General features: G+C 38.7%; 1 protein-coding gene across 1 annotated transcript in view; it reads right to left on the bottom strand.

Annotated features, from left to right (window-relative positions):
• Positions 1-3052: 3052 nt before the first annotated feature.
• The window catches only part of LOC101861010 (bifunctional 3'-phosphoadenosine 5'-phosphosulfate synthase), a gene marked incomplete in the record, with an annotated part of 92902 nt that continues 80182 nt past the window's right edge, over positions 3053-15772 (bottom strand). The window contains 11 exon segments of the mRNA XM_013079647.2: positions 3053-6454; positions 7486-7611; positions 8345-8487; positions 9084-9213; positions 9592-9723; positions 10125-10330; positions 11451-11562; positions 12126-12239; positions 13032-13150; positions 13417-13555; positions 14038-14194. Coding sequence (XP_012935101.1) covers positions 6209-6454; positions 7486-7611; positions 8345-8487; positions 9084-9213; positions 9592-9723; positions 10125-10330; positions 11451-11562; positions 12126-12239; positions 13032-13150; positions 13417-13555; positions 14038-14194 — 1624 coding nt within the window.

Raw genomic sequence — 15772 nt, 5'->3', positions numbered from 1 at the left:
CACACACTCGCAAACACCCCTTGTGCGTGTTTGTGTTTGTGAGAAATTTGATATACAAATCACAGGCCACTTTACTGCAGCACGTTGATGGGAGAAAACATTTCATAAGGATGTGTGATAAAGGAGGCGGTGACTGAAAACAGTTTGAAAACCCCTGGTTTAAATACTTATAGGCCTATAACTCGCCGTCGCATATGTAGATCTATTATACTTGTTAGGCCAATGACAGCGAACAGTAGCACACAGCCGCCCCTAACCGTCTACATGACGCCTCGTGTCACAGCTGTGCGGCGCGGAAGCGCCGTGCTCGAACCGGCTTAGTGCAGACAGAGAACCGGCTACCTGCATTGTGCTGCACACTATTTGTCTTCCCATAACCGGCTACGTGCAAAATAAAACAATCGGTTGTGGTATGCAAGTAAAATCGAGTACTATTTGGTGCCAACACTTATAACTTAACATTTTGTACAGAAATATGTAAGATTACCCTGCGCGTTTTAACAATAATCAGTTTTTTGTCCATGCTGAAAAATTTGCCTTTCTGCGTGTTGCTGGTTTGTGAATAACACCGACTATATAATTTTTGTTATTTTAACGGAAGTCTCTTCTGTAAAATGTGTATGTTTTAAGTAATGGGAGCCAAAGGCCTTAAATATGGAAGAAAAAACAACATTTTCAGGGTACTGGGGACAGAAAACCAAGTCCTCAGGGAAAGGAAAAAGAAAGTCCACGTTGAATACTCAAAATAATTAGGTGTTTTTCCACCTCCGTCAACACGATTTTGAACATACAGGAGACGGGCTTCGACCTTGACTGTCAGGGCCAAACCTGACTGAGAGGGCTACACCATCTCAGCAGAAAGACCCGATGGAGATGCTCAATAAACATTCTCCCCACTCAGGAATCGAACTCGGCTTACAAGTGCGCGACAGCAAAACACCTAACCGCTACACCACAGACGCCGGTCGAGCACGATAAAGACAGATCGGCAGTTAGACGTAGTCAAGTTCAAGTTTTATGTTTTAGTAGAGGATTTACGGCGCTTGCAACTGCATACGGTCATAAGAGCGCCAAGGGTTGGAAGTCAACAGAAAAGTCCTTACAGGGAATCAGGCTTACTCTGCTCACCTCTCTAGCTTCAACAGCACCCCGGAAATAGCGTAACATACACACAAAATGGAGGAGACATAAGGTCGATAGATGTTTGCTAGGAAAAGAAGAAACAAACAGCACCAGAGCACCCACCAACCACCCATATGCTGCCAAGAATAGAAGATACCCCAGGAAAAATTATGAATCAACTTGCAACACAAATACAATGTAGCTTATATATAAACGCCCAAGATTAGAGATGTGGCTAGAGAGTAATATACGCAGAAGAGAAGGAGGAGAGATAAGGACGATAGAATGGCTGGGAAGAAGGAGCACACCACACAACAACACTCGTCGATCACCCACCGTGCGCCTTCGAAGAGTACACAAGGCAACATGAAAGGCAAGGGACACTATACAACGCATGGGTCGGAAAATTGTCTACGTTACTTAAAGGGGGGGGGGGGGGGCTGGTTTTAAATTGACGTTTTTCGGTCAATTTATGGTACCTTGACTTTTTACGTATCATAATACTTCAATCACTTGTAAATCTAAAAAATGCTTACTCTTTGTGCTACAATCATCATCTTTCAGATTTTCTGTCTTAGAACTTTAAGTTTGCCTATTATGTAACAAAATGTTGTTTTTTTCTCAAAACCTCCATTTTTTATGTCTTTTTTCTCATCTACTTTTTTATTTTATTTTTGATTCCAATGAAATTTTCAGGGCTTGTTATTCATACCATAACCTACCTTTATACAGGTGGAAAATAAAATCGATGCATTTAAAAGCGAGTTACATGGATGATTATGTAAGTGACTTCAGAAGCATGATTCGAAAGAGTAGGTCAGTTATCCATCTCAAACTTTTTTTCCAATTCAAGATATCCAAAATCCCAACGATATATAAAATTTTGTATTGAGTATATCTATCAATGTACCAATTTGGTAAAAAAAATTCCTTTTTACTTTAATGAAAGCTGTTTATTTTCAATATGGCGGTCATTACAATGGCAACCGTAGACTTAAATTTAAAAAAAATTAAAGTTACATTTTACATATGTTTTCCTGTTATACTTTCTTGCTATAAGGCTTTATCTAAAAAGGCCATAGTTACCGAGATAGGTTTATAAACCAGCCCCCACCCCCCTCCCTTAAAAATCAGCTACCCTGTGGGTTGAATGAAAAACCTACAAAGTCGACTGCTCCAAAAATCTTATTCTGAGGGGAATTCTTCAATTGTCATTGGTCATTGTCACGGCTTTTTGTTTTAGTAAGTGTTTTACAGCACTTGAAAAACAATAAGGTCATATTATAAGTGGCGAAGAATAGAAGTGTTACAAGAGAGTAACAACCCCCCCAAAAAAGCAGGAGGTGAGATAACGACGACAGAGGTTTGATAGGAAAGAAGAAGCAAACCATCCACAGCACCTGCCAACCACCCACTGTCATGGTTAAACGCCGCTTTCAAAACTGCAAGGTTATATTTAAGAAGCGGGAACTCTGAATCTAACATCTGTCTCCAATAGGACTGAGCTAAAAGTATAGTCAGCTTTAAAAAAAAAATCGCCCAAACAATCAAAGAAAAAAACCCTCCGTGACAGAGATTCAAACCACGACCACCCGCTCCGTAGTTCAGCACAATACCAACTGAGCTTATGGTGCACCCTAGAGCCTCTGTTTCACTTGTTTTAGTTTTAGTAGAGGTTTTACAGTGCTCGCAACAGCATAAGGTCATTTGAGCCCCAGAAGATAAGAGATGTTACAAGAGAGTAACGAACATAAAAAAGAAGAAGAGGAGATAAGGACGATAGATGTTTGATAGAAAAGAAGAAGCAGCAATTAAACCACACCAGAGCACCCGCCTACCACCCACTCAGTTTCACTTGGAGCATTCAAGCCAAAACAAGACAAAATAAACAAAAAACAAGACTAAAAAAACAAGAAAAACTTCAGCAAGCATTGATTCTGATCAAGGTTTTCAATTTAATTATAGTCCCTCTCGAATATGAAATACATGGATGAATACATAGGTGCACTGTGCCACATTGAGCAGTGTACAACATCTTCTCACACCTCCACATGTGCTTATCACACAACGTATTTGTTTCATACAAACAGTGAAATCAAACTTGCCTTGAAACATGTGTTAAGATACAGCTCGATTCAATGCTTGATCCCTTGGCGAAAAAACAAGCAGCACTTTCATGGGGTCATGAGAGCTTGATTAATGAACAAATAAAAACATTCAAGTGAACAATAGTGACTTTTATGTTAATCTCATCGCATAGCTTCAATTCTAATACTGGGGTGAATAAAGACAATTTCATTTTGTCCCTATGGTGAATCATGACAATTTGGTCATTATTACGACCAATAAAGACTGTTTCAAAAGTCACTATTGTGATTGAAGATAAATTTGATCACTATCACGAAAAATACAATTTCATTTGTTGCTATGGTGAATCACGACAATTTTGTTCACAATTATGACCAATGAAGACAATAATTTCAGGAGTTATAACTGTCAATAAAGAGACATTGTAGTCCTGCCAACAATATATAGCCTGACACTGCTATAACATTCTCAGAGAGCTCAGAATTTACTGATTAGGCCGACTTCAAAATGAGCACAAGTCACTTTGGAGTTTCACCAAAGGAAAAGCGTTCTCATTAGAAACATGGAGCATGACATTGTATCAAGTTCTGGTTTGTCTTGCATACTTGATACAAATTCTGCAAGCTCATGTTCACGTAATATAAATGACCTTCCATTCTCTATTGTGTGCTTTGAAAGAAATACTACACATGTTTAGGAAAACTCCACTGAATCACATTCTTTGTTATTTGATCGTTGGCTAAACTACAACGCCATTCTTGATTATGGGTCATAAACATCGTGAAAAGCTTGGACACAGGCCTAGCTGCTACGTGTCTGACTACGTGGAAGTACAATCTCATAATCTATCACAGACCTCTTCAGCAGTATAAGGACAGGTTCTATCCAAACCAAAAGAAAAAAACAACACAGACAGCAGATTGGGAGAGAGAATAAAAGGCAGAGAGAAATGAAAATAAAGTTTTTAAGAAAGGGTAGTAAGTCAGACAAACAAAAAATTAGAGAGAGATGAAGACGAATATACAGAGAGAAGCACCGATAGATCATCTCGGAGAGTCATTGTGAAAGCATCTGAATAATTTCAGTAAGGTACAGAGATCGGTCATGGTAAGCTTTGGGCCCTTCAATATTTTGTACTTGCATTCATCTTCATCAACAACTCAAGAAACTTGTGTCTCCCTCATGTAGAAAGCCCCCCTTGCAATTAATAACACAGAGCTCAGTCAATGACAAGACATTAGAGGTATACTAACAAGAGAAATGCATGGGTCTATTCTCCATTTCAAAGTATTTCTTTACGTAATGCCAAGTGGAGGTTTAGAAAAACCAAAAATTAGTTTTTTTTCTTTTCTGATCCACTAAATAATTCATTCCAATTCTTTTCCTCTTCAAGGCATCGGCTGATATATCTTTATCACAGCCTCAACTAGACCTCTCAGAATATAATGGGAACATGATAGAAGACTGAAGACAAACTTCTCTTTTGATCGAAAGAACAGATCAACCAAATCATTGTGGGTGAGAAGCCAAAATGAAACTGATAAAAGAAAAAAGCCCCCTCCCCTTTCCCTAAGTATATATCACAAATACATTAAGTGAAGTCGACAAAATGCCCATTATTTCCTACCAAGAGGATAAACCAAAGTGCATATAAATATGGTCCAACATTACAACAGAATTTCTGTTATTGGTTATTGCAAGATCATCCTCATAGAGGGAAAATGTGACAGGACTCACTCAGAAAGATCAACAAGTATAATTATACTAAAAAAAGTGAATTACGCATGTGGTCGGGTAAATTAGAATAAAATTTCCATTTTGTAAAATCATATGAACATACATCACATTCATTGTGTTTACAACAAAGTATGGAAAACTCAGAAACAGTCACAATTTCCAAGAAAACTCACTCAGTTGGGTTGTCTGGTTTCCATATAAGACTTAACAACAAGTAACAGTAGACCATGAACAATGAATTTCAAGGATCATTACCCTGGGTAAGAACATAACTAGAACATTAAACAAAAAGAGAAATTTGCCCCCTGCAGTCTGTGAGATAAATCGATAGCCGCTGGTCAGCAGAGAGTGTAAGATGTCCACCCATCTACTAGGTCAGGCTTTGAGAAACTGTCTTTTTATGAAACATACCAAAACGGACAGCAGGTGACTACGGCTTACTGGCTGAAAAAAATCACAACCTACATCAGCTGAACTATTTTGAACTTGATTAGCAAACTTCAGAACACTTCACAAGTGTGTTGCTCTTTTTGGCTATGAATGAATTCAATACTACTAATTCAACAGATGAAAATGTTGAGACAGAAGGAATGAACTCCCATTTAAAACAGACTGATGTATACATATGAATAATGTAAAGTTGGCTATCTGTTCCCATGCCTTGGGCTATCTGAACTCTCATTTATGCTTACGAAAGACTGATGTGAACGTATGAGTCATATGAGGTTTGCATGCCTTTGACTATTTGGTGCAAAATGAAATGATAAAGAGGCTGTTCTACTAATCTTCTTCATAGTTGAAGTACATCTTAGATATAATAAGGTACTACTATTTGAAACAAAATGAAACTGCAGCTTATTAGAAACCTTAAGTACTCTTGACTATTCAAACAAGTTTTTAAAGAAAGGTGATATTTCTTTTTACCATTTTGCCCAAACTAAAACCCCCAACAACAAAAGCCCTACTGATCCACTTTAACTTCAAGGGGACATAGTCTGTTATTGCACAAGACCAATATGAAAACTTTCCAAAACATTAATTAATTCTTCTTAAACTCATCCATTTCTGTCGTCAGTGTACCAAATACACTGCTCATTGGGAGTGGACAAAACAAAAACAAAATTTAAAAAAACATATTACCTTTACAAAAGAAAGCCAAAAGACCCACATTGTTTTAAATTAACAATAATTATAAAATAATATAGAACTGTAGAAAATAATTTTTGCACTATCAAATTTTGCATATTATTGGCCACGCCAATTACTTGTTGGCGGCAATTGACTGGTAAAATTCCACCATGATCTTCCAGGCTTTGGGCGCCATGAAACCGTCTGGTGGGTTGATTCCCTCTCTGGCCATTTTGCGCATCTTGGTCCCGGAAATGAACTCAAAGTCCTGTTTCTTCTCAGGGTCGAAGAAGTCCATGGCTCGTTTGCGTGTGTTGTAGGCGGCCACACGGAACGGGACAATCTCCAGCTGGGTCAGGCCTGGTGCCATCGTGAGAACCTGTGGGGAAGGGAAGGGGAGGAACATTGTAGTTGTATGAGATTTATATATTATATATATATATATATATATATATATTTATATATATATATATATATATATATATATACACAGTTGGTATTGTCCAAGGCAATCACTCATTGTTGAGTAGAAAAGAGATTGTTTAAGTTAGTTTTAGTAGAGGTTTTACGGCGCTCGCAACTGCATAAGGTCATATGAGCGCCAGAAGATTAGAAGTGTTACAAGAGAGTAACAACAAACCAAAAAAAGAAGAAGGGGGAGAAAAGGACAATAGATGTTTGATAGGAAAGAAGAAGCGTACCACATCAGAGCACCCGCCAACCACCCACTCATTGTTTTAGACAGGTGGAAGTCTTAGACAGTTTTAAAATAATAAATTTAAAAAAAACCCCAGCAAGGCCGAAAGTGAGGAATGGTCATTTGTACAGGTGATTGTCTTAGACAGGTGGGTATTAGAGAAGATTGGACTGTACTCCTTCTGAAAAAATGTAAATCTTTTCAGAGTCAGGCTGCTCTGACCCTGTCTGTCTGTCTGGGCCAACCCAGACCGAGTGGGATACAACATATTCCAGAATACAAGTAGAAATGCTTGATTAAAAGATGTCCTAACTCGAGAACTGGGCTTATGTCATTCTGTGTGCCTGGGCAAAGACCCTGACTGTTAAATCACAGGCACTGGCACTGTGGGTATGGACAACCACTCACAAAATATAAAACGTAAAGGGATAATTGATCCCACTATTTGATTCAGGCCACATTCACAGAAGGGATGGGAGAGTAAGGGATCCATTGAACCTTCTACTAAAAAAGACTGAAATTTTCACAAATGAAGTAAGTGAAGATACTTGTGCTATTACATTTTATTCATAGTGCATGCTTACTCCTGATTTTTATCAATCACTTTCAGATCCAAATCCGCAATGGTTTCAAAACATAAAAAGAGCTGGCCTATCTCTTCAAGTTACAGCATAACAACGTTGATATATTTGACAAGATGGAAGAAATCTTACCTTAGCTCCGTGTGTTGCGTCATAAAGATCTTTGCCGTTGTCTGGGTGAGGCATTCCAGCCGGGTCACGACCCACAATGTAGAAGTTAGCGCCTGTTGACATACGAGCTTTTGCGTGCCATTGAACCTGAAAAATTAAAGAGAACAATAAATACTTATGCTACATACAAGTAAACAGTTTGTGCTGCATGTGAGCTAGAACTTCTTCTTCTAGTACCAGATCTGAAACAGACATCTGCAGTCATGTGTTGCTACTCATTTCTCAGGAAAGAATGCTGTAAAAAAAAAACTGTTATTCTTTTCTTTTAATCTCACCACTTGTTCAAGCACTCTCAGCAATGAAATTATTCATGGTCTACCTCTGCTCCGTTTGCCTTCAATCTTTCATGTAAGCTCACTGAGCCACACTTTATCTCAAACGCCTCATCTGTTCATTTTAAGCCAATGTGCTCAACTCTTTCACCGTACCCTATTTCTGTCACCTTGTCTTTTCGTTCTTCATTTTTACTCCCACTTTTTCAACAATTTCAGTTTCCCAACCCAGTCGTTAAAATAAACAATTTTATTCTTGTCTGCAGATGCCAGGCAATGATAATCAAAGGGAAACAAACAAGAAAAGAAATCACAACTTTCTGAATTGCATGGATTATTTCCCCTCGACACATTTCGACGCTTGGAAAGTAACGGTTTGATAAAATCGGAAGTTTCATGCAGTCTTGCAAAACAGTTTCCTGCTTATTTTGTGCTGTTAAATTATAATTGTTGAATTAAAAAAGAATGAGACATTTTAGCTCTGCTGCCATCGAAAACAAAGTATAGGCCTAACCATGAACGTCAAACACTGAGCCGCAAGCACCCACCTCTGTTGGTCCAGCATACATCATGGGTGAAGGGAAGATGGCAATGACTGTGGACTCTGGGTCTAGGACCTTGTCGTCCAGGATGGCCTTGTGCTGCCTCATTCTCACTGGCAGAGGAACGTCATCGTCTTTGGTCCAGCCACCTGATCAAGGAAAGTAAATAAGAAGATGCTGATGAAGAAGTTAAGCACTTTCAGACGCCCATTTTCCCATATTGTATTTTCATGTTTGAGTAAAGAAAAGCGCTTCGACAAAATAGAGGTTATTTAGTGCAGGGCAAAAGAAAGAAGACCAAGACAGAATTAACTGAGGGGAAAGAGAAAAAGTACGACCTACAAATGGTGTCTTCAAACCATCTGCTTTGTATAAAAGTCAGGGTTAAGAAAAAATTAAAGGTCAAGAGGTAAAAATGTTTGGCAAAAATGTTTTTTCCAGAATTTGCACAGCATACATAAGATGTGCATGAATACGCAAATTAACTGGTTGGCACTTTAAAACATGTAGACATCAAACAAATGAAGTACGAAATGAAAGTATGGGAAAATTCAAGATTATAATACTGAAATACAACACCTCTCACTCCTTAAAAAAATAAAATAAAGCCCTAAAGAAGATTGCAACGAGCAGCTGCAATAAAGTTGTATAGGTTATAAAGACTGTCCTCCACTCCCATCCCTCCCTGCCTAATCACGGACGAAGGAAGAAGGCTAATCTCTACAATAATCCCTGCATTCCTCACCGAGTGGATGAAGTAGAAGCACTGGCTTTCTGTAGCCTCTCTCCAGGAGTTTCTTCTTTGTGTCTGACATGAGGAGGGCGTGGCCATTGTGAACCGGGTTTCTCAACTGGAAGGCGAACACTGCATCAGCCTGGAAAAGCATGCAATAGTATAGGTTAAGAAAAAGGAATGCTATAATGAGGTACAATTTTCTTGTTCAGATACCATCGTATTATGGATTATGGACATGACGCAGATCCATTACAAAGAATAAATTGTAAATTTAAAAAAACCTTCTTTAAAATACGGATAATATAAATTATGTAATCTATTAATATTATTATAATTATCCTTTACATTGCTGTGAAATTGTTGTATATATCACATAGGAAGCAGACTTAAAATTCAACATATTTAGCCAAGACCAGGTATGGAAAATTGAGCGCATTAACTGAAAGAAATACATACAGAAGACAACATTGCTACAGTAACGTGCGGAAGCTGAATAAAAGTACAGGGAAGCACTCACTCCGAGCTGTCTGAATCTGTTACGTAGTTCTTGTGGTGTCAGTCTATATTCATCCAGCCCATCGTTCCAATATATTCGATCCAGAACCTCTAGCTCACCTCCACATAACCAGTCCCCACTGTTCAGTATCATCTGAAAAAATAGTAAAAGTCGAATGTGATCAGATGGAACACTGGTATAAACTATAAACAAATAGAGAAGGTCTTTTAATAAGTCATGAAGTCAGTAAAGTAAACATCAAAACTTTAGTCAAAATAGCTGATATCAATGCCCTTTTCTTGAGACTTACAAATTTCTTTTCAGTTAAATTGATGAGTGAGGATAAAATAGATTTTAAAAGACACACTTAGAGGACAGATTTTCTTTAACACAAACTGCCATATGACTGCCAAAATCTCTGCATTTTATACAGTAAAGCAAGCAAAACTGTACAAAAATTACATATCCTTACTGAAGACATGTAATAGGTTCTCTCAATATTATGTCTCACCCAATATGTCTCAATTCAAATTCAAAACAAAATGCACACCCACCTTTACATACGGGTGCCCAGGGTTAGCGGTGCCAAACTGGCGACTGCAACGCTCTTCTTTGTTGTGAGGGTAAAACTCTGGGTTGCGTAGAATGGCGATGTTCTTGCCTTCGTAGCGTAGAGTGATGGCCTCACATTTATCCAATCTTTCCTTGTCCGCCGTCTGGACAGGCAAAACTAGAGGGATGGACTGATTCACCACACCCGCTGTGAAACAGAAGAAATAATGTGTAAAGAGCTGTGTTGAACTGACACCCAGTTTACGGCAAATCGCCACGATTTTTTAGTTTTAATAGAGGTTTTACGGCGCTCGCAACTGCATAAGGTCATATGAGCTCCAGAAGATTAGAGGTGTTACAAGAGAGTAACATACATAAAAAAGAAGAAGGGGAGATAAGGACGATAGATGTTTGATAGGAAAGAAGAAGCAGACCACACCAGAGCACCCGCCAACCACCCACAATCGCCACGATAACGTTCCCGTTTCCATAAGAAGGAGACAAGGAAAACAATCACACTGAAGAAGAACTGAACAAAAAAAGAGAAAATTAAAACCACATCAGAAAGCCCATCAATCACCCGTTTAAAAAAAACCAAACAACGAATGGGGTTTTTAAGAGAAAGTGGTACAAGTCATCTCAGCCGTGGCTATAGTGAAAAGAGAGACCTTGAGAGTATTAAAAATTACGTATCTTATAAACAGGTCTCAAACAATATTACAAAACTGAATAAAAACAAAATAAGAACATAATTTTGTCATCTTGTTCTGCAAATTTTTTTGTTTTCCCTATCCAGGTGTTCACACTAAGGCGTACAATAAGTAAAATAACTGATGTGAATCTGCAGCAGTGTGAAAGTGGTCCTCTTACGCCTCTTTCATGAGTCATGAGACAGTTAAAAAGACTGAAGTAGCAGCTGATTTGTTCGAGGAAGGAGATATGTACATTGATGCAATAACGGCCATTTAGTGCAGGGAAAAAGTAACAGTAGCAACAGAAAGAAAGGAAAGAAGTAGGACCTACTAGTGGCCCCCTCCACCACTTGTAAATACACAAAGAAGCAAAAAAAAAAAAAAAAAGAAACCGTTCAGTAAATAAATCTCAAAATTTCTTCTATTTTAATAACATTTTTATTTTCATTTTAAAACCATCTCTATACTACAAAAGTCCCACTCTCTTTAAGTGCTCAAAGTTTGAGTGCACCCACCACCCAGAAAACACCATAGGGGTCAATAAAGTAATAAAGTATAATTTATTATATTTTATCTACTTATTATTTGCTAATCAACTCCCACTTTCTATATGGCTCACAACTTGAGAGCACTCACCGTCCAGTAAGCAGCCAAAGTGCTGACTCTGTAGATACTCTGCCTCCCTCATGAAGCCAGACATGGGCGTGGCCCAGCCCTCAGCCAGCACCTGCGTCCACTGCAAGTCCAGCTGGAGAAATACAATGGTAAAATTTTTGTAAAGAGTTGGTTTTTTTTAATTCTGGAGTTTGAGACTACAGAAGTAGCTCTCAGACTTTGAAAACATTCTCTTACCCGTTCATGCACATGTATTTTGTGTGAAGATGAAGTTTATTGTTAGGCGCAGGGAGCTGTATTTTATGGAAGTGGGAAAAATAGAGACAATTATTATTATTTTTATTACTATTATCGTTAACTTCACAGGACCTTCAAATCTTTTAAACCCTTTTTTCAAGGGACTGTGTCTCACTTACCCCAAGGTCACATTTGTTTAAAACGTGAGAAACAAAATCCAAATTTACCCAACAATCACTCACGAATAAACTTGATATAAAACCAAGTATTTTGAAATGTGCGTCAAGCAGCTTATCACTTCTAGATAAATAAGCCCCCATAAACTTCTACAAACTCAATTCTCCAAAATTAACAAACTTAATTTCTTATCCTGAGGATTTTTTTTTTACACAATCTTTTCGTGATTTTCTGTACAGTGTACATATATTGCTTTCTCTCCACCATTTTGCCTCGTCTCACCTTGGTGATGTCAACAGCCGGCAGTGTCGCTGCCTCAGCCTGGGCAGCTTCACGTTTGTTCTCGGGCACAAACAGATCTCGCACCTGGTGCAGGGCCGCACGAGGAACGATTTCCTGGGGAGGGAAAAAAGATCAAACAACTTAGCACTATGGAAACATAAGGATAAAGAAAAAAGTAACAAATTCGTTCAATTTTTGTTTGTTTGTCTATTTGAGACAAAATAAGGAAGAAAAAAAAACGGAAACAGAGTTGTTCAATTTTTATTTCTTTTGTGAGGAAATGAGAAAAAATAACACAACCTGGTAACACAGTCATTCAATTTTTTTTTCGTTCGAGTACAGAGAAGCACATTGACACGATGATTGTCATTTAGTGAAAGGAAAGAGCAAGACAGATAGCAAGAACAGAGGGGCAAAGAAAAGAAGTAAGACCTACCACCAGTTGCGTCCTCCAACCACCCACACTTTCAACTTTAAGATAGAGTAAAGAGAAGCACATCCTCATAATAATACTATTTGTGCTACGCATAATTGGAGGGACAGATAGACAAAAACAACATAAAGAAAGAAAAGAGGTATGAGCTATCAGTGGTGCCCACTAACCACCCACATGGTCATTCAACTCCACAAAACATGAATGAGTAAACATTTTCATCACAGAAACGTATAATGAGTTTTAGTTTTAGTAGAGGTTTTACGGCGCCCGAAACTGCGTAAGGTCATATGAGCGCCAGAAGATTAGAGATGTTACAAGAAAGTAACAAACATAAAATAAAAAAAGGGGAGATAAGGACGATAGATGTTCGATAGGAAAGAAGAAGCAAACCACACCAGAGCACCCGCCAACGACCCACGTATAATAAGTAGTTATGGAGAACAAGCAGAAGAGACGTAAAAGCAACTCACATTTTCAGCCAGAAGGGAGACAATTTCCTGAACACATTCGTCCACTGAGATCTGGCCGGCCTTCAGGTTGGCGTCTGGCGCATCGGGTGCTTCATAGGCGGAGTCCACACCAGTGAATCCTGGCAACGTAGGTTATGAAACTCTGAATTAAGACTCCGCTATGGAACTTGAGTCTGAGTTGCCATATTTTTTGTCAAATATTGTCTATCTGACTTCCTTTTTTACTTAAACTTAAAGGTAGAGGTGGTGGCTTTTAACAATAATATTTACTCAGTATTCAATAAAAATTGTAAAAAGTAAGTAAGTATTAACTCAACTTGTGAAATTTCCGACTAATGTCCAATTTTGATTGGCACTATCACAATTTGTTCCACTTAGAACTTACCTTTGATGATGCCAGCCCTGGCCTTCTTGTAGAGACCCTTCACATCCCTCTGCTCACAGATTTCGATGGGCGTGTTCACGTAGCACTCAAAGAACTTGAGGCCAGTCTTTTCGTGCAACTCACGAGCCTTGGTACGATCCTGAAGGACAAAGAGAAACAGCATAACATATAAGCCAAGCTCAACTTTATTCATCACAATAAAGTTAACAAGTGGACAAACAATAAGTACAGAAAGTTAATATCTGACTGGTTGACTGTAGGTGTACACAAACCATACCCCCACAACTCTCTTCTATCCCACCAATAAAGGAAAAAACAAACCCCAAACATATAACCAAAATAGATTTTAAAAATTTAAAACAGAGACCCTCAGCCCATCACCCACAAAAAAAGAAAAGAACGAACGTTTGTTTTAAAAATAGTTTTAAAAACTACAACCCAAAACAACAACCATACAAACAACCTCCAACCATCAACCAAAGAAGAAAGAAAAAAAAATACAATTGTTCAAATCTAAAAACCAACCACCCCTTAAAAGAAACCAAAACAACATCACAAGATACCTAAACAAACAAACAAAGAAACTAACAAACAAACAAACTACAAAGCAAGTCAACTCACGTTTTTGTAGGGGCTGATGAAGGAAGTGATACAGACGATGCCACCGTCAGCGAAGAGCTTGGAGACCTCAGCAATACGTCGGATGTTCTCCTCTCTGTCCTCGGGAGAGAAACTCAGGTTCTTGTTCAGGCCGGTACGCACATTGTCTCCGTCCAGACTGAGGAGGTGAAAGGTCACGACAGGTCAGCGTGAGTACAGTGTACAGATGAAGTACATTTAGTTTAAGGTACAGAAAGCACGTCGATGCGATAGAGTTCATTTAGTTTGAGTCAGTGTGAGTACAGGGTACAGATGAAGTACATTTCGTCTAAGGTACAGAAAACACGTCGATGCGATAAAGTTAATTTAGTTTGAGTTTGAGAAGAGAGACGGGGCGCAACGATACGACAACGTACGTTTAATTAGTACAGTTTGAGTATAGAACTAACATCGACACGACGATAACTTTCATTTAGTTTGAGTCAGTACAAAAACACATCGATACGATAACGAACATCTACTTTGCGTAACAATACACGATAACGTTCTTATAGTTTGAGTTTGAGTACAGATCAGAACACCGACACGACAACGTCCATTTGAGTTTGTGAGTAAAAATAGGAGGCACATCAACATTACATTAGATCGTAAAATTTGTTTAATTATGTAAGGGGTTGAGTGCAATGAAAAAGAAGTGTGTTCGATTGTTTCAGGAAAAGAAGCATCTCAGCACAATACCAGTCATCACGTGCAAGGGTAAATGGACAGTCCGACAGAAACAACAGAGGGCGCCCTCCAACAACCCACGAGCACATAGAATCACGTCGATACTATAATGTGCATTTAGTTTGAGTAAAGAGATGGACATCGACACAATAATGTACGTTTAAAGAGAAGGACATTAGCTCGATAACGTCCAAACTGAGTCTGAATACCGAGAGGAAGCACATCGACACGTTAATGTACATTTAGTACGAAAAAGTGTGTTTGATTGGGTAAGTAAAATGAAGCGCATCGACAAAGTAACTGTCTTTTTATGGTAGGGTAAAAGTAGGGCACTCAGAAACAACAAAGGGAAAGAAAAGGAGAATGATCTACCAGCAATGCCCCAAAATCATCTATGAAGTACATTTTGTACTGAGAATGATAACATAGACACGATAACGTTCATTTCGTTTGCATTTGAGTACAGAGAAGTTTGTTTGGGTGTTAAATGTTAAAAAGAAGCGCATTCGCAAACTAACAGTTATTTATCATTTATCCATGATAACGTCCATTTAGAGTTAGAAAAAGGTAAGGCAGACAGACAGACTGACAGCCAGCCAGACAAATGTGAAGTTAAAACAAAAACGACCTGCCAGTGGCGCTCATTGGCCATGAAAAATGTCATAGACACGAGTATATTGTATCATTTACCCATGTGAAGGTTTCAGAAGAAATGGGACACTTGGATCAACATGTATACAGACACATTGTGTACTTGACGGGTTGAATTACTGGCACACAGCTGTGTGTATGTGTGTGTGTGTGTGTATATGTGTGTGTGTGTGTGAGTGTGTGTGTGTGTGTGTGTGTGTGAGTGGGCGCGCGTGTGTGAGTGCGAACGTGGATGAATTCGTGCTAGCGTGTGTGCATGTGTCTGGGTGGGTGGTTTGATTGGCGTTTGTGCCAGCACAGAAAAACAAGTCAGAAGAGAGAGAGAGAGAGAGAGAGAGTGTGTGTGTGTGTGTGTGTGTGTGTGTGTGTGTGTGTGTGT

This window comes from Aplysia californica, unplaced genomic scaffold (genome assembly GCF_000002075.1).
Source record: "Aplysia californica isolate F4 #8 unplaced genomic scaffold, AplCal3.0 scaffold00004, whole genome shotgun sequence".
Classification (NCBI taxonomy): Eukaryota; Metazoa; Mollusca; class Gastropoda; order Aplysiida; family Aplysiidae; genus Aplysia; species Aplysia californica.
This window is presented reverse-complemented; position numbering and strand designations above follow the sequence as displayed.